The sequence below is a fragment of the Oryctolagus cuniculus genome, chromosome 3 (assembly GCF_964237555.1).
Source record: "Oryctolagus cuniculus chromosome 3, mOryCun1.1, whole genome shotgun sequence".
Taxonomy (NCBI): Eukaryota; Metazoa; Chordata; class Mammalia; order Lagomorpha; family Leporidae; genus Oryctolagus; species Oryctolagus cuniculus.
The window spans coordinates 152641855-152666867 of record NC_091434.1 but is presented as its reverse complement, the minus strand read 5'-3'; the positions used below and the strand labels follow the sequence as shown (position 1 = coordinate 152666867).

Sequence of the window (25013 nt, the reverse complement as noted above, 5' to 3'; positions counted from 1 at the left end):
CAACAAAAGAGGAACTCATGGCTCTTTTATTCTGGAAGCCAGTATCAATATTCCTTAAATAAGAACTACATACTGATACAATCACCAATAACTGTTACTTTTTTTTTTTTTTTTTTTTTTTTTTTTTACAGGCAGAGTGGACAGTGAGAGAGAGAGAGACAGAGAGAAAGGTCTTCCTTTGCCATTGGTTCACCCTCCAATGGCCGCCGCGGCCGGCACGCTGCGGCCGGCGCACCGCGCCGATCCGATGGCAGGAGCCAGGAGCCAGGTGCTTCTCCTGGTCTCCCATGGGGTGCAGGGCCCAAGCACTTGGGCCATCCTCCACTGCACTCCCGGGCCACAGCAAAGAGCTGGCCTGGAAGAGGGGCAACCGGGACAGAATCCAGCGCCCCGACCGGGACTAGAACCCAGTGTGCCGGCGCTGCTAGGCGGAGGATTAGCCTAGTGAGCCACGGCGCCGGCCCAACTGTTACATTCTTAATTGTCCTATTTTCAACCTATGCTGTAGAAGACCTATAAGATAAATCCTTTAATAACTCTATGATTAATCTAAGTCCTGTTTCCTAACTCGGATTTAAAGTTATAGGACAGAGATGCATCTGAGGAACAGAAAAATGTAAGAATTCTGCATAGAAGAAAGATCACCATTAAAAGGCAACTGCTGTTTGACTTCTTTGTTTAGGAATCTATGGGCAAGAAAAGGAATGTGAAGGTAAACAGTAATGAAGCTCTAAGTTAATTGTTACTAATGAAGTACTCTTTTAGGCAGGAAAAAAATGAATAAAGACAAAGAAAAGCAAAAGCCAGTAACAGTTCCCTTCTAGGAGCATCATATTTTGAACTGGACTGGAAATGTGCTCTGATTAATCATTTTACAATTCAGATCCTGCAGCGCATCATCTGGAGGAAACCTTACTATGTTGGGCTTCGTACTGAGATCCATGATGCTGTAGCTGTTGAGAACGCCGGTAACAGCCGTCTCCAGCCTTCAGGGCCTGTTTAAACAGTTTTTCTGCTTCAGCAATGGTTGTTGCTTCCTCTTCAGCCAAAAGAATATAAGCAGTTGCACACCTGTTCATTCAGATAATAGCCACCATCAATTACAAATCCAAGTGTGTAGTAATGGACCATAGGAGTTCATGCAGAAGGGCAGGGAGTTATGCCAAAACATGCAGAGGAGCCAACTGGTTCATGCACCCCTCTTTATAGTTGCTGACACAAAATAATGGTACAAAAGAAACATCTGTATTTTAGCTTGAGAGGTCAAATGTGTCGTATTAGGAACATGGGACTTAACAGTTGGACTCCACCCCTTATTAGTTATTACTCTGCCTCCCTGATGGAGAACAACATGGAATCTATTTGCTCACAACATGTTGTGAAGGTTCAGTAAGGTGATGTATGAAAAGTGCTCAGTACAGTGCCCAGCAGTTCAGTGCACTCAACAAATGTCAGCTAATGACCGTGACAACAGCAGGGCAGTTAAGTAGATGTCTCCTTCCGATGCTCAAAGCTCGAGGAACTATGCATAAGTTTACTTTTGTGTACACAGCACAGATTCTCTTAAATCGAAGGAGTTCTTCGCAGTAAGAAATCCATTAAATCAAGTTAGTTGCTGTAGAAAATAGTGCTTCTGCATCTCCTAACAGTTAGCACTGATTTCCTGCTTCACAGAACACTGGAAGGACCTCCAAGCAGTGCCATTGCTGAGGAGCTCAAAATCTGCTTCATCCAGAGAAGCAAAGGTAAATGTCATGCCTTCAACCAGCTGCCTTTTGTTGCTTAGGCTACATTAAGCACTGTACCAGGCACTTCACACATATCATCCCCTATAATCCTTTCAACAACCCTCTAAGACAGGAAGTCAGAAAGGATAAGAAGTTAATGAACCTGGGGAACTCTTGGAAATGTAAACCTTCCAAATCATATAAGGAACAACCCACTGCAAAGACAGGAAAGTGATAGGGAAATGGTGAGGCCACACAGCCTGCACAGTTCCTCATCTGCACCCATCCCCTTCATTTTCCTTCTCCATTGTCTCTCTGTGGCCATTTCCCTGCTTATCTCCATCAGACCACAAGAGATAAAGTATACAGAAAGTAAAACCAAATGTCATTTTTACTATCCACAAACTACAATAGCCAGAGAGGAAACGGAGGCTGAACTGAATGACTGATGGGAGGTTTGGAGTTACCAGTCAATCTTTGCCTTGAGGAGGGGTCAGGTAAGTTCTTTAGCCATTCCCTCTAATTGCAGGCAGGAACCATCAACAGGACTTTAAACAGAATGTGGTGAAGTAGGGAGGAAAAGGCCCACCCAAAAAAAGCTGTAAAACCAGTTACTTAGGAGGGCAGCATATATGACTTGGAAAGAACAATAATGACGCAGAAACTGTCCAGTGATTCACTGGAGAAAATAACTGGGATAGGCAGGCATCAGAAGACATTATTAAGGCTTCAGATGCCAATGTACAAATATGGTTCAAGGGTAATGAGGTGAGAATTGAGATTATAATATTGAGTGGTAGATACAACATCAGAGGACTTAGCTGTAAGACAGCAGTTGGTGGGCTGGGAATTCAAGGATGGTTGTGGCTAGCTTGCTTGCTTTGCTTATTCATATTTCAAATAGTATTCCTATGAGGAGAGGCAGAGTAGCACTACTAGCCAAGAAACATACATCTAGGTGGAAACTCATGAGGTTGGGGTAGAAACATGCTAAGAGCTTGTGAGTGAAGGAAAAACGAGAGAGCAATAGAAGTGCTAATGGTTGGGGAATACGGAACAGACTGCTCAGCTCAATGGAAGATAGAGATGATGCATCCTTGTCACAACACAATACACATACAGAAGCAAGAAGTGTGGTGATGGGGTGTCAACCATCCAGATAGCCACTACAAGTCTCATTGGTTAGAATGAGGGCACCCAACAGGTTCTTGACTTACTTTGGTAACAATTTTATCTCCCAGATGGTAGAGGAAGCAATTAGGGGAACTTCAACTCTGGACCTAATTCTGACCAAGAAGAAAAAAATAGTTGGTGAAATGAGAACTGATAGGAACATTCAGAAAGACTTACGATGTCATTCTGGATAATCAAAGAGGGGAAGGTGGACTTCAAAAAATTCAAAGAAAAGAGGTATGATTCAATGGTATGAGACTGAGAAGGAAAAACGGTGGAAGAGGGTTGAACAGCTTTCAAATGTCCAATAGTAACAACAACCACAAATGATCCTCCCAGGAGGAAAAGATGGGCAGCACTTAAGTAACTACTGTGGCCTCACAGAGATCTTTCCCTGGTCAGATTTTTAAACGACATGTTTAAAAAAAAAAAAAAAAAAGATGGAAAGAGAGTATGTAATGAGGGACTATAAGAGAGTGGAATGAATTTATAAGAATAATGTCAGGAGAGCTAAAACTTCAAATTAGCTGAGACTTGCAAAAAATAAATAAATAAAGACAAAACAAAACAAAAATACTAAAGACAACCATCTATTCCCTGTTTTTAAATAATATTTAGGACCCTATATCTGACTCCAGTTCTCCAAAACGTAAACAAATAAGCCAAATGGACAAACAACACAGCAACAACACCAAAACAAGGAAAGTTTTTTGTTAATAGCAGTAGATAATAAAGAGAAAGCAAAGCTCCTCTCTTACTCCCATTTTGTTCCTGGCTTCTCTATCAAGGAGACTGATTGTCAGATTGAAAAGGGGAGAAGAAATTAAACTCTGAAATGGGTAAAAAGATGTAAGATAGCAAATAACTGATTCATTCTAAATGAGTTACTATACTGGGATGGGCAAATCACAAGAAGCCAACTGATCTTGGTAGGCCATGGAATAGCTCTATGGATAGTTGAGGAATCACAAAGAATGGAGAAGTACTAGAAGATGAGATGACAAATGCAGTACAAATCTTCTAAAAAGGGAAGAAGGCAGACTTCCCAAACTACAGAACAATGATTTGGAAAGACTTTCTAATGGATTATTAACAGGATAGTCTCCAAGCACTTTAAAAAGAATGTAGTAACCACTAGAGGCCAGCTTAAATTCACCAGGAATAAATAAATCAGATTTGCTAGCTTAATTTACTCTAATAGAGTTATTATAAATTGAAGACCCATAGCTATACCTGGTTCTTAAGATCAAAAGGGAGAAATCTGGATTGAAACAAAGTATAGTTGGGTGGCTTAGTAATTGGCTGAACTACACCAAAGGGTGGTGATTCATGAAGACATGAACCTGGGGGGTTGGGGGGCAGAGTTTCTCTTTGTCATGTCACAGGGTTCTATTCCTAGCCCTGATATTTTTTTCAGAAACATGGATGACACACAGAAGGCAGGCATATTAAATTTGTAGATGATAAGAAATTGAAAAATAAACATGTTGTATGACAGAATCAGAAACCAAACAGATCAATAGGTTACAATGGCGGGATTTCCAACTCTCAAGAGAATTTTTTTTCTGTTTTCTTGCTAAGACCTCTGAAGAAGATTCTGTAACCTTCTTCAGACAAATCACAAAATAGTTTAACAATGACCACTTGGCAAGGAGAGTGTTGAGGTGATTCAAGCAACAGATGGGTGGTTGAGCTAAATGACCTTTAAGGTCTCTGCCAACCCTGAATTTTTATGACTTCAACCTCAAGAATTTCTCATTTTCTGAGATCTCCAGAAAAGATTTCCCAGCCTTTGTTGGTAACCCACAGAATGTTTTATAATACTAAGCACAGCATTTCTTCTTATCTTTGTCTTGGTCTTAAAAAAATTTTTTTAATGTTATTTTTCACCTTAAGTCTTTATTATATTCCCTCTAACAGCAGAAGTTCTGCTTGGAAAATGTGAAAGATGAGTATTCTGTATTTGGAAAAATTTCCCCATCGAATGTTTTAGGTACATGAAAAATTGTATTTATGTCCTCACAATATCCCTAGAATAGCTCTTGAAGGATTTAACTTAGCATCATAACAAAGTCAATGAATTGCTTTCTAAAATGACTAAAATCACCTCCACATGGCTGTCCTTCACTCCAACAACAACAAAAAAAGCAACATCACCCATAATCCTTATTATAAGCATCCCATCAATGGAAACAATATATTCAGCAAAGGATAATGTATCTTTTTCAACAACAAGATTTACCCTGACTTACTCATTTATCTCCAAGGCTTCATGTGCTGCAGAAATCCTAGCTTGAGGGTTTCTCTCTCTCCAGGCTTTCTGCATTACTATTTTTAAAAAGAGAGAGAAGGAGAAAAGCAAGTCAATCAGTACACATAATGAAGAAGACTCAACATGCAACAACAGTTAAATTAATGGCTTTCAGCTTGAGTTACAAAAGAGTATTTCATTACCAAGATGGTCAGCCCAAACCTGAAAACATCGCCCAAATACATTCTGTCTATTGCACTGTTCCGTTTCCACTAGCAAACGTTCTTTGTGCTCATGAAACAATAGATGTAAATCTAATGGACTAAAGAAATTAGGAAAAGGCACTCTAACAGAGATTGTGTTATATTTCTTGGGGTACATTGAGGTCATCTGTGTTAGAGAACACCTATTATTTTACATATTTTGAGATTATATCACAACTTATCTCTTTATTCTACTTAGGTATAACATAACTTCTATTGGTCATTTTCTTGAGCACTTATTTCAGGCTGTGGATATTAGAACACTTTTAAACCATTTTAGGAATTATATGAATTGGGTCACTAAAAATGTAGTAGCCTTTTGCTTAACATGTGTATGTGTTCCTACAATTTGCCTGCAAACTGAGTTTTCATACACGAGAGCATATTGTGAATATGAGTACATTGTGGGAAGTTCAATCTTGGGAATATTTATTATACAGTGCTATTTCATTATGGCCAAGTATACCATTAAAAAGAGTAACAGTATCCTTTTTTGTAAAATAAACTTGTATTTCCCAACCCAATTTCTTAAAAATAAGTACATATCCCTTTTTAAAGATTTTTCCACCTATTTACTTTGCATAAGTTTAATAATATAAGAAATAATCACTAGGATTATTTGTAACCCAACTAGTGTGAAATACCTGCTAACCAAATCTTTCTCTAAAAAGGAAAATACATAAGAATTCCAATAGCCAAGGTCATGCCCCCACTGGAGTCTAATGAACTTATAAGTAGGCATATAAATCACTAACACGTAATTCACTAAAATATATTCATTATTCATTTGGACTCAGTGAATCCCAATTTTTAATTAGAACATCAGCAATATAAAGTCTTTCTTTCCAACTATGAATTTAATTAGCTTCATATACAATACTTCTTCAAAATATGTGAATCTTTGATATATTCTTTAAAATCATGTTTTCAATTATAACAAAGGAATTCATTTGTACATTGATACTTCAATGTGATAAAGCTTTATTTAAGTGTCAGAATTCGAGTTCTACTAACCAATCAACAATATTTTAATTATTGGGATTTTTAAAGAATAGATATTCTAAATGCAGAAATCTTGATACTTAAAGCAAAAAAAATCTTCCCACCCAGCAATTATCAGAGGGATTTTCCATACTTGCATCCGCAGGACGTAGATGGTCCGAGTCACAGGTAAAGAATGTCTGGTGGTCCTGGGCAGAAAGATTCATGTCATAGTAGGTGAGAGGTTCTCGTCCTGTCACCCACGTATATCTGTAAAGGGAAAATAAATGGGGGGACTTTTGAGAGAGGAAAGCAACTCTTATAAAATATTAAGTTGCAGAGAAGTTGAAACATAAATGATTAGCTAAATACTAAAATAATTTTGCTAATAAATTGTAAAAAAAGCTTTCAAAAAATCACCCTATTCTCCCTTTAGGAGTCACATCAGGAAGAAAGAAGTAAAGGTTTTCCCCTATATTTTTGTCTTAAAGTTTTATTAGACCTTGCTAATGAAAACTTTTCCTAATTAGCATTATGAATAGATTTTTCCTAAAAAAATTACAATATTCTAAATTATCTGATAACTTTACTAAATTAAAATTCCGACATAATTTCTCTGTCATCTTGATAGCCAGGCTTCAAGTAAGCATCACAAAATTTTAATTATATAATATATACAAAATATTATATAGAAAAATTCTAAAAACTATACACTTTTGCACATTATCCCAATTCCTATGCTAAAATGTTTATAAAATAGAATAATCAAAACAGTTGGGGATAGCATCAAAATACGGAAGCACTAAATAGGCTGTTATGTGACCCCTAAGTGAACCAACATTTGCTGTTGCCTTTGCTCTCTGAACCAGATCCATTTGTTTCCCAAGCTGTCAAAATCCTTACCGATTATATTCAGCACCCCTAAATAAATTTAGTGGATTTCGCCATACTTTGCATTCTGCAACGAAGAGAAATATGAAAATGTTATACATAAGTTCAATGACACTATGAACTAATTAATTCAGTGAAACACCCTTCCTGGCTATTTGATAAGATAATTTTATTCTCTATCCTTCACATGGGAAGCCACATGGAAAAACTCTTGAGTAGTTAATCAGAAAATGTGGCTCAGACACCAGGACTTTGGAAAGTTTAACCTAATCTCTCCATGTCTGAGTTTCCTCATTTAGAAAATGAAGGTTTAGGCCAAAATCAGTTAGTTCACAATTTCTGTCATTATTTAAAGGTCTCCAACTAGATTCTATGAATTTACTTTTTAAGTTATAGGTAAAAGCTATAGATAAAAATAAAACTTTACTTTCTGCTCCTCTAAAATACATCTCCAATAATGTCATACATGACAAGCTAAATTTAAGCTCTAGAGTACAATATCAAAAGAGCCTGACTCTAATTAGGGTTTATGCTAATTTACAATTTTTGATAATTCACTAGAGTGCTTTTTCCTTCCAGAAGAGGAGTGACAAGAAATTTAATTACAATTACTAAAGACGGAAACGCTATGAAAATAAATTCATGAGACATTTTAACATCATTTACTCACAGACACATGTACTAATCATCATAGTAATATTAAATATTGTTTGTACTAATAGACTGTACTTTTTCATTGTTCAAAGACAACAAAAACTCAGAGCCACATAACTTTAACTTTAAAAAGTCAATCATTAACTTTAAGACTGTTTTATAATAAGGGTGTGACTAATAAACTACAGTTATTTTAAAACACCCTATGATTAAGACTTTCTACTGATTCAGTATATTAGATTTATTTGGATGAATAAGGTTTTATTAGAAAATAAAATAAGTTAGCAATTTCAAAACATTAATGTGTGTGTGAGAGACCAGCCAAAAACACACCCAACAACATATACACACAGAAACGAGCCATTATTGCAGAAATTCAAAGGACATTAAAAGGCCCTATGGGGATTCACTAGGATACTACCCTCAGTCCTGTACGTACATACATACAACGGACATTGATCTGAGCACCCCAAATCAATTACAATACAGTGTGATAATAGAGAAAACAGAGCACTATGACAACACTGTGTGTAAAGCGAATAAATATTTGTTAACACACTAAATGAAGGTTATACACACAATAGAAATACATGGTTTCATTTAAAGATGAATTTATTTTTCAATGAGGACAGAATTCTATTTAAAATTTCCACAGTATTTATAAATAGTTACCCTAGGTGTTTTGTTACTTAGCTTAACTTGCCATTTAGGAAATAATCTTCGTTCATTTAGCTGAGCATCTCTGAATTCTGTTCTTGAGACACTGAGATCCAATGGCTATCACGTCACACAGCACTAACTAGAGAACCATGCCCTCTTTAAACAATTATTTTCCTACAAACACAGAAGCCTTTGGAGGGGTCACTAGCACACTGACTTGAGATCATAGCTTGAAACACACTGAGGAGCCAAGCAATCAAGACCTCTTCCCATGTGGCTGGTATAACTCTTAGAGCTATGCTACTGTCAGCCCTTCCCTGGAGAATCTTTTCCAGGATCCAAAGCGCTTGTCTTAAAGCTTCATGATTGGGTCAGTGTTGCGGCACATTGGGTTAAGCCACCAACTGTAACACTGGAATCCCTTATCAGAATGCCACCCCCATGGGAGACCCAGATGGAGTCCCAGGCCTAGACCAACCCTGGCTGTTGTGGCCATTTGGAAAGTGAACTAGCAGATGAAAGATCTCTCTCTCTCTCTCTCTCTGCCTGTCAAATAAAATCTAAAAAAAAAAAAAAAGCTTTATGAATATTGTAAGGATTGTATTTAGCTTACAATAAACATGCACCGGATTTATGTACAAGGAGCTTCATGGTAGAACCATTTACAATAGAACAGGGACATTTTGGAGATATGCTCTTTTATTGAATGGCATCTGAAATATAATAAAAAGATTATGGCAAATATTTTTTCCAATAAATACATTATTATACTGCCTGGAAAGATAGCACTACTCAAACATCAATTGACAAATCATAAAGAAAACTGCCTTTAGTTATGATTGACACTTCATTATATATCAGATGAAATTCAAATTATTGCTAAACGAAAACAACTCCAAAGAAAAATGTGTATACTTAACCACTAAACAGTATCTAAATATGCTCTTTATTTAGGAAATACCACAATATAGCCAGCAGGGGGTGCAGTAAACATTGTGAAATATTGCTTCTATGGGTTCCATTAGCGAACAGAACTTAAAAAAAAAAAAAATCCTTGTTAACACTTGTGTCATAAATGTGTTCTGTGCTTAGTGTTTTCAACTATCCTGATATTAGAAACAGAGATCTAAGTAGTTGTTAACAGATGTAAAATGTTTTAAGTGAGAAAAAAACACATGCTGAAGTACATAAGAAATGCCTTCATTATTATATTCTGTGAGTGGAGGATGCAGTTGTACTTCTCCTCTAAGGAGTGAGCAATCTAGAGGTCAAAGTAAGAACACACATAAAAGTTTCACTTCAGTCACTGCCATCATCTTCTCTTCACTACAAAACTCAGTCTGGAATCACTCTTAGGAACACACCCCGTAAGTATGAGGCTGCTTGATGGCTTCATGATAGGGACAAAGAGTACAAATGCCAAACGTATCATACTATGAAGATTTCAATCAAGAAATTGAATTCACTCTCAAGAGAGGAAGAGTTTTTCCACCTGAGGCCCCATTTCTTATTTGTGCCTTTTAGGAATAAATTCCTTTTTTCAAATCAGATAAAAAATTTTACCTCCAAAAGTTAATTTCCTATTTTCCATTTACACAACAAGTTTAGTGCCCTTGGGAAGCATTGAAAGTTGACTGGAACTTCACCAAGGACTTGTTAACGTCATTAATAGTTTTAGTTCAAAATATGTTCTGATGGAACAAACATGTTCTTTTTCTTTTACATTTATTTATTTGAAAGTCAGAGATACAATGAGACCGAGAGAGTCAGAGAGAGAGAGAGAGATCTTTCATCCATTGGTTCACTCCCCAAATGGCTCTAATGATTGGGGCTGGGTCATGCTGAAGCCAGGAGCTTCATTGGGGTCTCCCATGTGGGTGCAGGGGCCCAAAGACTTGGGCCATCTCCCACTGCTTTCCCAGGCAGATTAGCAGGGAGCTGAATTGGAAGAGGAGCAGCCGGGAATCACACTGGTGCCCATATAGGATGCCGGCATTGCAGGCAGCAGCTTAACCTACTATGCTATAGCACTGGCCCCAGAAACATGCTCTTGGTGGTACCATCTATAGCAGTCAGTAGTAGAGTAAATTGCTGACAGAATGCAATTCAAGAGAAAGAGAAGCAATAAATATTTTATTATTATTATTTTTTAATTTTTTCGACAGGCAGAGTGGACAGTGAGAGAGAGACAGAGAGAAAGGTCTTCCTTTGCCGTTGGTTCACCCTCCAATGGCTGCCGCGGCTGGCACGCTGCGGCTGGCGCACCGCACTGATCCGATGGCAGGAGCCAGATGCTTCTCCTGGTCTCCCATGGGGTGCAGGGCCCAAGCACTTGGGACATCCTCCACTGCACTCCCTGGCCACAGCAGAGAGCTGGCCTGGAAGAGGGGCAACCGGGACAGCCGGGACAGAATCCGGCACCCCAACCAGGACTAGAACCCGGTGTGCCGGTGCCCCAAGGCGGAGGATTAGCCTAGTGAGCCGTGGCGCCGGCTCGAGAAGCAATAAATATTGAAATAGCACTTGCTGAGTTCTCAAAGCATGCAACTACAGATGTCTATGTGAAAGACAAAAAAATGTGGGAAAAGAAAAACAATGCTCACTAGCATCAAGGGCTTGTAAAAGCAAGCTCAGGTCCTTTTCATTTTCAGTCCTCTGCCTCATCATTCACTACTATAACTTCGTTGCAGTCACATTTAATTCATGCCTTTCCATACTCAGTTACTCCTCTGGAGTGCCACCCCAGTGCTCACAGGACTGTGTGTTATAAAGGTGTATTGACTAGCATGCATTAATCCTTGCACTGGGCCCTAGGGTACAAAGAGGAACTCACAGCCTGGGTAGGAAAGTGAAGAGGGTACTTTATTGAACCACCATCTGGCCTCCACTTACAGAAGCTCTATCGAAGGAGTAAGTATACTGTGAGAACCAGACTTTCTTCTTGTCACAGTCTTCAAGGGAAAAACAAGAACCCAATTCCCAGAAAAACCAAAAGGCTCTAAAGTTACAGGACTTTTAATCACATGAAAGAAAATATTGTATGTCCTACTTAACTTTGAAGCCTTTTCCTAAATTTAAAAACAACAAAAAAGAAATGATGGCAACCCTCCCCCTGCACACACACACACACACACACACACTTGTGAGACTTCCAAATATATCATGGAAATGACTAAGTTACAGCTTAGGGAATTTTCTTCTTCTTCTTTTTAAAGATTTATTCAATTTACTTGAAAGGCAGAGTTACAGAGACAGAGAGAAAAAGAAATCTTCCACCTACTAGCTCACTCCCCAAATGGCTGCAATGGCCAAGGATGAGCCAGGCCAAAGCCAGGAGCTGCATCCAGCTCTCCCATGTGGGTGGCAGGGTACCAAGTACTTGGATCATCTTCTGCTGCTTTCCCAGGTGCATTACCAGGGAGCTGAATTGGAAGTGGAGCTGCTGGGCCTTTGAACCAGTGCTCCAGTATGGGATGCCCGTGTTGCATGAAATGGTTTAACCCGCTGCACCACAATGCAGGTCCCAGGATGATACAGTATCATCTCTTCTCAGAATCTCAAATTTGATAAGGTTCACTCTCCAGATGACTGCAACAGCCAGAGCTGGGCCCATCTGGAGCCAGGAGCCAGGAGCTTCCTCACAGAGGATCTGGACAGGATCACTTATATGTTTCATTTAGTGCTTAAGAACTTGGATTCTGAAGTAAGATACCCAGACAGTCATGGGATTGTGAACAGGTGACTTGACATTCTTCAACCATAAAATGTAGATAACAAGAGTTGCTGTTTCATGGGTTTATTATAAGAATTAAATAAGATAATATCATGTAGAGCTGATAGCAGATGTCAAGAGTCTTAGTCTTAGAATTATATGGCCTTCCATGGGGAAAGTAATTTGTTCTGCTGGTATAAGAATCTGGGATTTTGGTTGAGGGGTTAAGCAATGCCAGCATCCCATATAAGTGCCAGTCTGAGTCCTGGCTGTTTCATTTCCAATCCAGCTCCCTGATAATGTCACTGGAAAGCAGTGGGAGACGGCCCAAGCCCTTGGGCCTCTGCCAAGTGGGAGACACAGATGAAGCTCTTGGCTTTGGCCTGGCTCAGCCCTGGCTATTGGGACCATTTGAGGAGTGAACCAGTGGATGGAAGATCGATTGATCAATCGATCTCTCTCTCTCTCTCTCGCTCCCCCTCCCCCTCCTCACCCCCCCCCTCTCTATAATTCTGCCTTTCAAATAACATAAATAAATCTTTAAAAAAAATCTGGGATCTACAAAGTTCTTAGAATTTTTCTTCCACTCATCATCTCCACTGCTTTTCTTTAATTTATTATCTTCATTAAATCAGTGCTTGAACTGTCTCTAGTAATATAATGAATTTTAATCAAGAATTTAATGTATAGTTAAATCCAATTATTAGAATTATTTAGAATTTGCAATATACATTTCTTACAAAGAGTAGATGGGATTAAAATAAAAGAGTAGATGGGATTTGTGACAGGAAGCCAGGTAAGTATCCTAGGGTTTGTTTAGAGATCTGGTTCTACCCAAGAAGCTGTTAAAGTGTCTTAGATCATTTAAATTGGACTTTGGCAAGGATATTCTTCATGTGATAGAGCATCTTGTACTTTTCCCAATATTTTTAAGAGGGTAAATGCTACAAACCCGTGTCTTTAAGGTATTTTACTTGAAAACTGGCCAAATTATCAAAGAGATGTTCCTATAAACTCAAAATTAAAGTGTTACTGGTGGGGTAGGCATTTGGCCTTGCAGTTAAAACACCATGTGGGATGCTTGCACCCTACATTCAAGTACCTGGGTTAGAGTCTCAACTCGACTTGTGATTCCAGTTAATTCACACCATGGCAGGCAGCTCAAGTAGTTGGATCCCTACCACCCACGTGGGAGGCCCACATTGAATTATGGGCTCCTGGCTCCAGCCTGACCCAGCCCTGGCTGTTTTGGGCATTTGAGAGAGTGAGTTAGAGAATGAACAATCTCTGTCTCATTTGTCTCTCTGCTTTTCAAAATAAAGGGGAAAAAAAGTTAATAAGCTCTGAAAACTCCTTCTCTTAAAACAGGAAGACATAATCACATTTTAAACCCCCATGTATCATTGGCAGCTAATTAAGTTAAATTAAGAGATGGTAAGAAACAGTCATATGATGAAATATATCAGCATGGTTATCAGAAAACAAATATTGGGAGCAGGGAGGGGGGAGGAATGCAATTTAGCTCTCAAACAAAGTAAAACAAGTAGAATGCTCCCAAATGGTAACCTCAACTGAATAAGCTGAAGTCTGGGTAGAGTAATAAACTGATCAACTCCATTTCTCAACTTGCTCCCAGATAAAGATCATTGCAAATTCTCAGAGCATCTGTAATTCAGTTACTCTTACACAGATGCAAAAACTTAAAAATATACACAATCAGCCCTGTAACCATAACTCCTTACCCCACCACCCTATTCCAAATCATTTGTAGGTAGGCCAGGATTTTCAGCTTTTAGTCAAAACCAATGATTTTTTTAAGCAAAGAGCAACAGTGAGTTTTCATATAGACCAATGTTTATAACTAAAAACTTTAAAAAAATTTTTTAGCCTTTTCTATGATTTTTCTCACATAAACGATGCCATCAAACTGCCTATGGCAATATCCATGAGATTTCATTAGACACATTGTATTTCATGTAAGGTTTAGCAAAGAGGTGACTTATGATGTTCCAGAAAAATAAGTAGATTCATCCTTCTGTTATTCAGCCTATACTCATTTTATTATTATGAAGGCAACAGGAATTTTCAAAACAAGCCTCTCTATTTTAAGGAAAGAGTATTGATTACCCTAAAGGTTTTTTAGTCTCCTTTTTCCATTATACTTAGTTGAAGTCAGACTATGAAATACAGAGTGCTTAAGGATAGAGATAAATGCAGACAATGCACTTTATACATTTTTATTTCAAAAATAAAAGTCATCACAGGAGAAATGGAAAACAGCATTAGTCCCATGATGATCTAGTACTTTCATACCATAATTTGTGTTTGTTTGAGTTAGCCACATATTAGAAGCCCAAGTTTCAAAAAGCAAGCAGATTGGGCCCTAGGTATACTTAGACAAGTTAATTTGCATTTGTCTTTTATAAACTTTATGAATTATTTATCTGAGAGAGAGAGAGAATCTTGTCCACTGATTCACTCCCCAAATGCTTGTTACAGCTGAGGCTAAGCCAGGCTGAAGCTAGCAGCCCAGAACTCCATCAGGCTCTTCCATGTGAGTTCCAATGACTGAATTATTCACACTATCCTCTGCTGCCTCCCAAGGTGTACAATAACAGGAAGCTGGGAACAAGAGTGGAAATGAAACTCAAACCCAGGCACTCCAATATGGGATGTGGACATCCTAAGTAGCATAACTGTCACATCAAAAGCCTACCTCACTGTCGCTCCCCCTCTTCGTGGAGGAACGACACAGGACCCTGCGCTGTTCTTTCGTCTGCTCGGCCCTCCCCGGGTTTGCTGCTGGTTCTTCCCGGGTTGGCTACTATCCCTTCCACCTCCGTGGAAGGGCAGTTCCCCCTGGCCACATTCCCCACTTCCGCAGGGGAGCGGCACACCGCCGGCCGGTTCTCTCGGGGGCTGCACGGGTTCCCTTAGATGTTCCCCATAGATGTTCCCGGTGCATGCCGTCTCTCTCCTCCTTTATAGTCCTCCTCCGCCAATCCCAACTCGGCTGCCCACACGCCGAGTACGCTGCTCTCCTCCAATCAGGAACAAGTCCTACAGTTAATTGGTTGAACTGGAGGCAGCTGTGCGGAAGCTGTTTACTTCTCTCCCAGCGCCATATTGTGGGAGAGCAGATGCATAGAATAAGTCCTAATTCCAGTAACAGTCTAGTCCGGTTTGCTCCCCACACCTCACTATTTTTCTAAAGGCAATTGGTTGAACATGGTGGTAAGATCATAAATGCTCTATTTATTCAGATGAACAGAATATAAAATATAGAGTTGGAACTCACTAAATACTAATGGAATTGAATTAACAATAATATTCAAAAGCTCAGTCTTAGCCAGGCAGAAACTCAATACAAATAAAACTGAAAATTGCCTGGTTATTAATGCTGAATAAATTTTTAAAAGATATAAAAATTAGGTTCTTCCTTATAAAGCTGCTATAACAGCTGAAAGAATGGCATCAAGATTCATATGAAGGGGCCAGTGCTGTGGCACAGCAGGTTAAGCAGGTGCCTGCAGCACTGGCATCTTGTATGGGTACTACTTCAAGTTTCAGCTGCTCCACTTCCAAACTAACTCCCTGCTAATGCACCTGGGAAAGCAGCAGAGGATGGTCCAAGTACTTGGGCCCCTGCACCCACATGGGAGACAGAGAAAGCTCCAGGCTTCTGCCTTCAGCCGGGTTCAGCCATGGACATCAAGGTCATCTGGGCAGTGAATCAGCAGATGGAAGCGATCTCTCTCTCTCCATACACACACACACACACACACACACACACATATATATATATATCCCTCTCTCAGTAATTCTTTCAAATAAAAAATAATTAAATCCTTTAAAAATATTCATATGAAGAATAAGGCTTAATCAGGCATCCACTGAGACAGAAGGCATAATAATTATGGCAATAAGAAGAGCATGAAGTCTTCATGGCATTACAGAACCATGTAAGAGATTTAAATTGGGCAGACGGCATGAGGAGACTGTAATGAAAATACAGATGTATTCACCATACAGAATAGCCTCAAATGAGGATGCATTCCGTTTTCAATCTGCTAATTTTCTATAATGTTCTGGGTCATCCAAAGACTGTAACTCGAGTCAGAGAAGAGCATATTTAATCTGTGGGGTCTTTACAGCAGATTCAAAGTGGTGGCAATTATCCACAACTGCTTTGGTTATATGACTGAATGATGGAGACTCCTCATTAGTATAATAAGCCATGTTTATTACAGTATCTGGTTAAGGCATGCGTTGCTTTGCCCGGGTCTTTCTTATTCTTTCAAAAAGTAAATGAGTTTACAAAATCCCAGATAATTTTACTTGGGTAGTACCATGTCTCATGTATGTACACTTTGGATGAAATAAGTGCGTCTAACAGCTGTCACATACTACTCACAGCTGGCTGGCAAAGTATGCATTAAAAGAGCATTAAGAGGCCAGTGTTATGGCACAGTGGGTTAAGCTGCTACCTACGATGCCGGCATCCCATATGAGTGCTGGTTCGAGTCCTGGCTGCTCCACTTCTGATTCAGCTCCCTGATAATCTGCCCCACTTCTGATTCAGCTCCCTGATAATCTGCCTGGAAAGTCACCAGAAGGTGGTCCAAGTCCTTGGGCCCCTGCCACTCATGAGGGAGACCTGGATGGAGTTCCAGATTCCTGGCTGAAGCCTGGCCCAGCCCCAGCCATTACGGCTATTTAGGGAATGAAGCAGTGGAAGATCTTCCTCTCTCTCCCTGACTCTCCCTCTTTGGCTGTAACTGATTTTCAAATAAATCTTTTTTTTTTTAAAGATTTATTTTATTTATTTGAAAGAGAGACAGAGAGCAGTAGAGACAGAGAGAGAGTTCTTCATTCCGATGATTCACTCCCCAGATGGCCGCAAGGGCCAGAACTGCACCAATCCAAAGGCAGGAACCAGGAGCTTCCTCTGGGTCTCCCACGAGGGTGCAGGGCCATAGCAAAGAGCTGGATCAGAAGAGGAGCAACCGGGACTAAGCCAGGCTGAAGCTAGCAGCCCAGAACTCCACCAGTTCCCATATGGGATGCCAGCTCTTCAGGCCAGGGCTTTAACCCACTGTGCCACAGCTCCGGCCCCTCAAATAAATCTTTAAAAGAACAAAGAGGATTGTCAGCTGAGCATTTGGCCTAGTGGTTAAGCTACTGGTTGGGATACCCACATCGTATATTAGAGTGCCTGGATTCAAGTTCTGGCCCCACTGCTGAATCCAGCTTCCTGCCAGTGCACACCCTACAAAGCAGCAGGTGATAGCTGAAGTAGTTAAGTCCCTCCCACCTAGGTGGGAGACTTAGATTGGGTTCCTGGCTTCTGGGTTCGGATGGCCAAGCCCTGGTGACTGTTGGTATTTGGAAAGTGAATCAGCAGATGGGCAAGTTCCCTCTCACTCCTTCCCTCCTTCACCCTCCCTCCATCCCTCTGAAATCCTCTGAAACTAAAAGGTTGTAAAAAGAACACTGAATCAATACCTGGAATGAAATCTCTGTACAAAGTTTGTTGATGTGTAGAACCCAGTCTGAAATGTAGATCGAGTTATTCTAGAGAAAAGGAGGAGGATCCTAACCTTAGGTCTTTCAATTTCTTCCTTGCTCTCCTTCAAATCTCAGAACTGGTTCCCTCTCATTCAAAAAGCAAACCCCTTCTACCAGTGTGGTCAAGGGCTCCTCACTGGTTCTCTAAAACACAGCCAGTCTCCCTCATAATAATGAAAGCTCTCATCACTGTGTCTCCTTCGGGACACAGAGAGTTCCATGGGGATATGGACTCTGACTTCTTAGAATCAAAATATTCATAAGACTCTATATAAAACCAGGCTCATACTAGGCACTTAGGAAATATTTACTGAACTGACACAGAGACTGAGCTAGGAAACTGTATTCTCCCTTCTTGCTTGATAAGCAGAGAAAGTACAGGACTTGCATGCATCCATGCATTCACTGTTTCAAAAATAAAGAAGACACTGCACAAGATGCTAGAGATACCACTGTACAGCAGCATCTTAAAAGTCACAGTGCAATTTGCTAAATGTTGCTAAAGGTAAAAATACCAAGGGGCAAGACAAGTGGAGAGAGAGTGTGTAATGTATCAGAGAAGGCTCTCAGGAGGTGACATCTGATTTTGGGTCGTGACGGCTGAATAAACAAATGAAGGGGGGAGGCAGATTTCTAGACAAAGTCACGAGAAATGTGGCATGCTCGAGAAATGGAAAGTAGGTTTCTAGGAAGCTGGACATACAGGAAAGGGACCGGGCTGTGCAGAAGCTGCAGCTGGCAAGATGGGCCAGAAGCAGTTCAAGCTGTGCTAAGGAAACTGGAACTTGGGCTTTATCTTCAGTGGGACGGGAACCAATGAATTCTCAGCAGAGGGGTAATGCGATCAGATCTAGTTGGACACAAGATTCTGCAACTGTCATCGAAGAAATGGACCATTCATGAAATCTGAGAAACTATGAACAAGGAGACAAAAGCCTCTAGTTGGAAACACTGACCTAAGTGACCATTTGCTATATAAAATGGGAGAAAAAAGTAAAATCAGCAATATAAACATTTTGTTTTCCTGGGATGCTTATCCCCTACTTCTCTGACAGGTTGTCAACACCCAGAGAAAAATGAACTGAATTTTTCTCTGAATTATAATCTTTTAGTAGCATCGTCTTACTGTCTTATAGTCATAACAATTTATCAATAATAATAATTTAGTAAGAGCAACAGTAATAGTTCAGTAAGAGTCAGGAAATAATGTTGGAAACTGAAGAACTTCCCATACCTGAGACACTTTGCCTGTTGGAATCTGAATCCCCATTACTGGAGTTAGAATTGTTGGAGGAGTTGTTGTCAACCCCTCCCAGAAGAGGGCGCAAGTGGCTTACTGAGACTTGTTCAATGAATGATGTTCCATACTTGCGAAAATACCACCATTCAAATATCTAGAACAGAAAAATAGTAAATGTATTAAGGGTCCTTGTTACTTTTTATTATTTCTGTAAAATTGCCCATGAAATATGTTACATTTACTAATTCTATTCCCATTAAATACTTAACTAAACAATTTTTATTCCAAAATGTGTATTCTAAAAAATTAATTTTAATAAACCGAAAATGTCATTAAGTTGTAAAATTTTCAATGTGCTTTTCTATGTGCAAGATTCATTTTTAAAAAAATCCGTAACTACAGTTATGGATAAAAGAACACCATTAAGATCTGTTCAGTGTTACTTTCTTCCAAGTTCGTATAACAATCAAACAAAATTGCCACAGCTGAATGACAATTCCAGAAACATTTGTGAGCCAGCTTTCAAAGTGCAGCTTATGAAACATTCCACTTTTGGCACTTTATATTTTGAATAAACCCTACCTGCCTAAATATTTTAAGAGCACACTCCTTATATTTTTTCTTTTTTAATAACAACTCCTTAGAAAACTGCTAGTTTTACAGAATGAAAGAAGGAGAGGCATCTCATTTCATGTATGGTTGGCACACAACTGCCGAGACGCAACAACATACTCCGTGCTAAGACATGCTTAATAAACACAAGCATCTGTTGTCCACCACCAGTGTTCCCGATACCAAGCTTACCAATTGTTACAGACTGTGGATTCCAAAAGAGAAAAGAAATAACATTCGTTAATAAAAGGAAAGAACAATGATGCTCATATGACAAGAATGAGGCCAAGACAGCCTATGCCCCCAAAAAGCAAACGACCTTCCCCAACCCGTCTTACTTGAACCCCTCTGCCACAGCGAGTGTTTCCCCATCACCACCGCTCCAATGTGTTCTCGCCCACATCCTTTCCTCCCTTCCTTGGGCATTTGTTCCTTCAGCATGCACAAATCATTTCACACGCAAAATTTAAGAATCAGTTATATCCCAGAGTGTTGAAGTATAGTTAAGTTCTATAATATATGAAGGGAGGAGAGAACCTCCACTTTGACTATGACCTTGTCTAAACAAGATAAGAGTCGGAGAACTCAAGGGGCTTCCATAGCCTTGGAAACTCATGACTGGAGCATAGGGAGATTACTGATGCCATAAACAGGAGTGTCAATTTGTAAAGTCAACAACAGGAGTCACTGTGCACTTACTCCTCATGTAGGATCTCTGTCCTTAATGTGCTGTACATTGAGACTTAATGCTATAACGAGTACTCAAACAGTATATTTCACTTTGTGTTTCTATGGGGGTGCAAACTGTTGAAATCTTTACTTAATGCATACTAAACTGATCTTCTATAAAAAAAAAAAAAAAAAAAGAAGAAGAAGAAATTATCAATTCCCAACTTGACTCTCACTGGGATTAAACATGACAATAGGTCTGATCTGATTTCATCATCATTTAAAAAATCATCTATTATTTTTCACTTTATTTTTCTGTGTGGGAGCAAACTGTTGAAATCTTTACTTAATGTATGCTAAACTGATCTTCTGTATATAAAGAGAATCGAAAATGAATCCTCATGTGAATGGAAGGGGAGAGGGAGTGGGAAAGGGGAGGGTTGCGGGTGGGAGGGACGTTATGGGGGAAAAGCCATTGTAATCCATAAGCCGTACTTTGGAAATTTATATTCATTAAATAAAAGTTAAAAAAAAAGTTTAAATAAAATCCTCCCCAAATCTCAAAATATATATATATATATATAATAGAATATGCAACTAACATTGAATTATCTTGATCCCTACATATTTCATGAAAACAAGATTTTATTATCTTTTATTTTATTATCTACTCTGAAATTAACTTTGGGGCATTATTTAAAAACTGCATTTTTTTTTTCTCTTGAAGACTTCTCAAAAGGCAGAAAGAACATTTGTATGACCAGAAGGAAGTAACAATCAAACTAAATGTTTCCAGTCCTCTAATAGGACACCTTGACTTAACTCCAGAGATTCACTCCTTCTGCCCACAGACATTATCACATGATAAAAAAAAAAAAAATTCAAGTGATTTCTCTTCACTGAGTAGGGACAGTATAGTATGAAAGTTAAGAAGGCACAACACGGGTTGGTGTCATGACACAGTGTGTTAAACCGCTGCCTGTGATGCCAGCATCCCATTTGAGCACCCAGCTTCTCCACTTCTGATCCAGCTCCCCGATAATGAACCTGGGAAGGCAGCAGCAGATGGCCCAAGTGCTTGGGGCCCTGCCACCCGCACATGAGACTTGGATGAAGTTCCAGGTTTCTGGCTTCAGCCTGGTTTAACTCTGGCCATTGTGACCATTTGGAGAGTGAACTAGCAGATGGAAAATATCTCTATCTCTCTGTAACTCTTCATTTCAAATAAATAAATCTTTTTTAAAAATGAGGGGAAAGGGAGACAGCACTAGTGTGTAACATTTTGAATCGCAGGAATAAGAGAGTGTCCTTGGAGAAGAAAGGAAGTTCAAGAATGGTAAATTTACAGACCATGGATCGAGTAGGGAGCCTATAACCCTAAGTGATTTAACTGATTGATTTGAACATCAGTTCCCTCAACTGTTAAGCAGAATATTATTTATCCTCAAGAGTCCTTAATTTTCATACCAATACCAATACCATGTAAACAGCTAGTTTAGCATATACTATATGGTTTTCAAATGAATAGCAAACCTTCCATTATTCTGTTAATGGTGCACAAGGCTCCCAAGAGCAATGCACCTCACACACTGCTATAAGGCATCTCTTTTCCCCAGTCTATAATCCAGGCTAGCACAGCATCTTGTCTGTGGCTAGACTGCTGGTGGAAAGCCCTGGAAATCATTGTGACAAAGGATGCTGCTCACTATACCATCCTGACCCCTCAGCAAAGCCTGGGAGCAGATTTACAGCTTTGCCTTTATTAGAAGTCTCCCAAGGGCCCAAAACATGAGCCACAGAACTGGCAGAGGCTGTCCATTACCAGTGGGTGAGGGATGCCTCCACTCCAAGTCTTTGCTTTCCATACTGTGCTGCTGCCAGGCCTTAGCTCATTCATTCCATCATACGGCCACACTGTTTTACACCAGTCATGAACTGTGTTGCAGGATTACAAAGATTTGGCCCCTGCTACCACAGGTTCGTGCCACAGATCCACCATGCTCCACACACAGATTGCTCCTAGCATACCTGTAGCCATCATACAAAATATCCTTAGAAGTCTTCAGATTCCTCAGCTCCTGTAGCACAATCATAGAGTACGAGCACTAAAAGGAACCTTACAGGAGTATGAACGGAGCTCATTTACAGACGAGGAATGAGAATTGTCCAACAAGGTACGGTGACCTGACCAAAGTCACACAGCTGATGAAATAATTGCTTAAACTGAAGCCCCAGCTCTCTGTCATTAATCTTATCAGCACTCTGTAATAAGACTGCTTTCTGTGGGGCCAGCATTATAGCATAGCAGGTTAAGCTGCTACCTGCAACGCTTGCATCCCATGTCTGTGCAAGGGTTTGAGTCTCTGTTGCTCTGCTTCCAATCCAGCTCCCTGCTAATCCACCTAGGAAAGCAGCTAAAAATGGCTCAAGTACTGGGCCCAGGCTATCCATGCCAGACCAGGATGGCATTCCAAGCTCCTGGCTTCAGCCTGGCCCCACTCCAGTTGTTGTGGCCAATTGCGAAGTGAACCAGCAGATGGAGTATCTCTCTCTCTCTCTCTTAAACAAATAAAATAAACCTCTGTTTTTTTTTTTTTTAAGAAGGCATCGGAATTTTTTTAGATTTATTTATTTATCTGAAAGGCAGAATTACAGAGAAGCAGAGGCAGAGAGAAAGAGAGAGGTCTTCCAATTGCTGGTTTATTCCCCAAATGGCTGCAATGGCCAGAGCTGAGCCAATGTGAAGCCAGGAACCCGGAGCTTCTTCCGGATCTCCCACGTAGGTGCAGGGGCCTAAGGACTTGGACCGTCTTCTGTTGCTTTCCCAGGCACATTAACAGGGAGCTGATCGGAAGTGGAGCAGCTGAAACTCAAATCAGCACCCACATGGGATGCTGGCACTACAGGAGGCAGCTTTACCTGCTATACCACAGCACCAGCCTCTAAAATAAATCTTTTTTAAAAAGACCCTTTTTGGTAATTTTCATTGCTTCCTGTAAACAAACAGACAGAAGCCTGTTATTTTGCTTTCCAAATCTTCCAAGTGCCCTCTGGCACTGTCCCTTTGTGTTTTCTTAATAAAAACTACTCCGGAAGTAGTTCATCAAACGGAACCAGATAGTTCTAATACGTGACTCACATTAACTAGATATTCTACTGGGTATTCCTGTTGTTTTTTTTTTAAGATTTTTTAAAATTTATTTATTTGAAAGACAGAATGAGAGGGAGGGAGGGAAGATATTCTCCAGGAGAATATCAATCTTCAGTGTGCTGGTTTACTCTCCCAAGTGCACACAACAGCCAGAGTTGGGCCAGCGTGAAGCCAGGAGCCACAAACTCCATTTGGATCTCCCACAAGTCGGAGGGACCCCATTACTTGGGTTTGCATCTACCTCCATCCAAGTGTATTAGTAGGAAGCTGGACTGGAGGCACAGGGCAGCTGAGACTCAAACCAGGCACTCCACTGTGGGATGTGGGTGTCCCAAGCACTGGCTTATCCACTCGTACTGAAGTGGTCGCCCTCCACCCAGTGTTTCTAATGCAAGAAAAACAGACCTCAATAAAGACCAGGGTATTTATACAGATGTATGGAGGGAAAAGGCAGGCCTTCTCAGGTCTGTGAATGAAGCAGTAGCTCAGCCCCTGCAATATACAGGGGACACTCATATAAAGAAAGGCCCAACTATTAGGGGAAAAAAGAACGTAGCAACAACAAAAAGAGGAAGGGAAGAGCTTGAAGTCTTCTGAAACTTCAAACAAGTCTTCTAATTTCAGGTCTCAGCAAACAATCTTTCTCTTATTCTGAAATATGTCAGGCTTTGGGCAAGTACTACACAGTATTTTCAAAAAGCTATGCAGATCCAAATGGGCAGATGGTGTTACTTAATGCGCACATATTTGGTGTCACTTTGAATTCTTTTCCCTGGTGCACACCTATAATGTAAACAGCAAAGCCCTCATAAACAAATTTAGATTTTAGAAGTAGTTCTCAGACATGCCCATAGCATAGGGGGCCTGCCACAGTGGAACAAAACAGGTTTTGATCTGAGAGGTAACCAAAAAATTAAGACAAAAAACCGTAAAATTTATAGTTTTAAAAACTAAATCTCTCTAGTGCTTTTTCCTCACACTCCAAACCAAGAATTATACAATCAAGTAAGAAAATACTCAATTGGGTTTGGCATTTAGGAAATCATCAGAGACCCTACCATCTAGTTAAAAGGCAAAATCCTTTAAACTACATAGCTAGATTGTGTGAACTTGGTTAGTTCTCTTTGTTCTCTTGGGTTCAGTTTTCTAATGAGTAAAATAAATTCTAGGGGTCAGCATTGTGGCGTAGTGGGTGAAGCCATTGCCCACAGTGTCAGTTTCCCATGTGGGCGCTAGTTCAAGTCCCGGCTGCTCCTCTTCCAGTCCAGCTCCCTGCTAATGCACCTGGGAAAGCAGTAGAAGACGGCCCCTGCATCCATGTGGGAGACCCAGAGGAATCTCTGGGCTCCTGGCTTTGGATTGGCCCAGCTCTGGCTGTTGTGACCATTTGGGGAGTGAGCCAGTGGATCAAAGACCTCTCTCTCTGCCTCTGCCTCTGCCTCTGCTTGTCTGTAATTCTTT

The 25013-nt window shown here is 40.1% G+C and overlaps 1 protein-coding gene across 34 annotated transcripts in view; it reads right to left on the bottom strand.

Moving 5' to 3' along the window:
* The window catches only part of ST7 (suppression of tumorigenicity 7), a 295626-nt gene that overhangs the window by 100190 nt on the left and 170423 nt on the right, over positions 1–25013 (bottom strand). For 17 of the 34 annotated variants that reach the window (XR_011387010.1, XR_007920237.2, XR_011387008.1 and 14 more), the window contains 6 exon segments: positions 19115–19274; positions 7299–7353; positions 6550–6665; positions 5153–5228; positions 2945–3013; positions 917–1071 (listed from right to left, as the gene is read on the bottom strand). Coding sequence is in view for 29 of the 34 variants with exons in the window: in XM_070069824.1 (XP_069925925.1) it covers positions 917–1071; positions 2945–3013; positions 5153–5228; positions 6550–6665; positions 7299–7353; positions 19115–19274 (631 nt within the window). In the remaining 5 variants the exon portion in view is untranslated. 34 annotated transcript variants of the gene reach the window in all.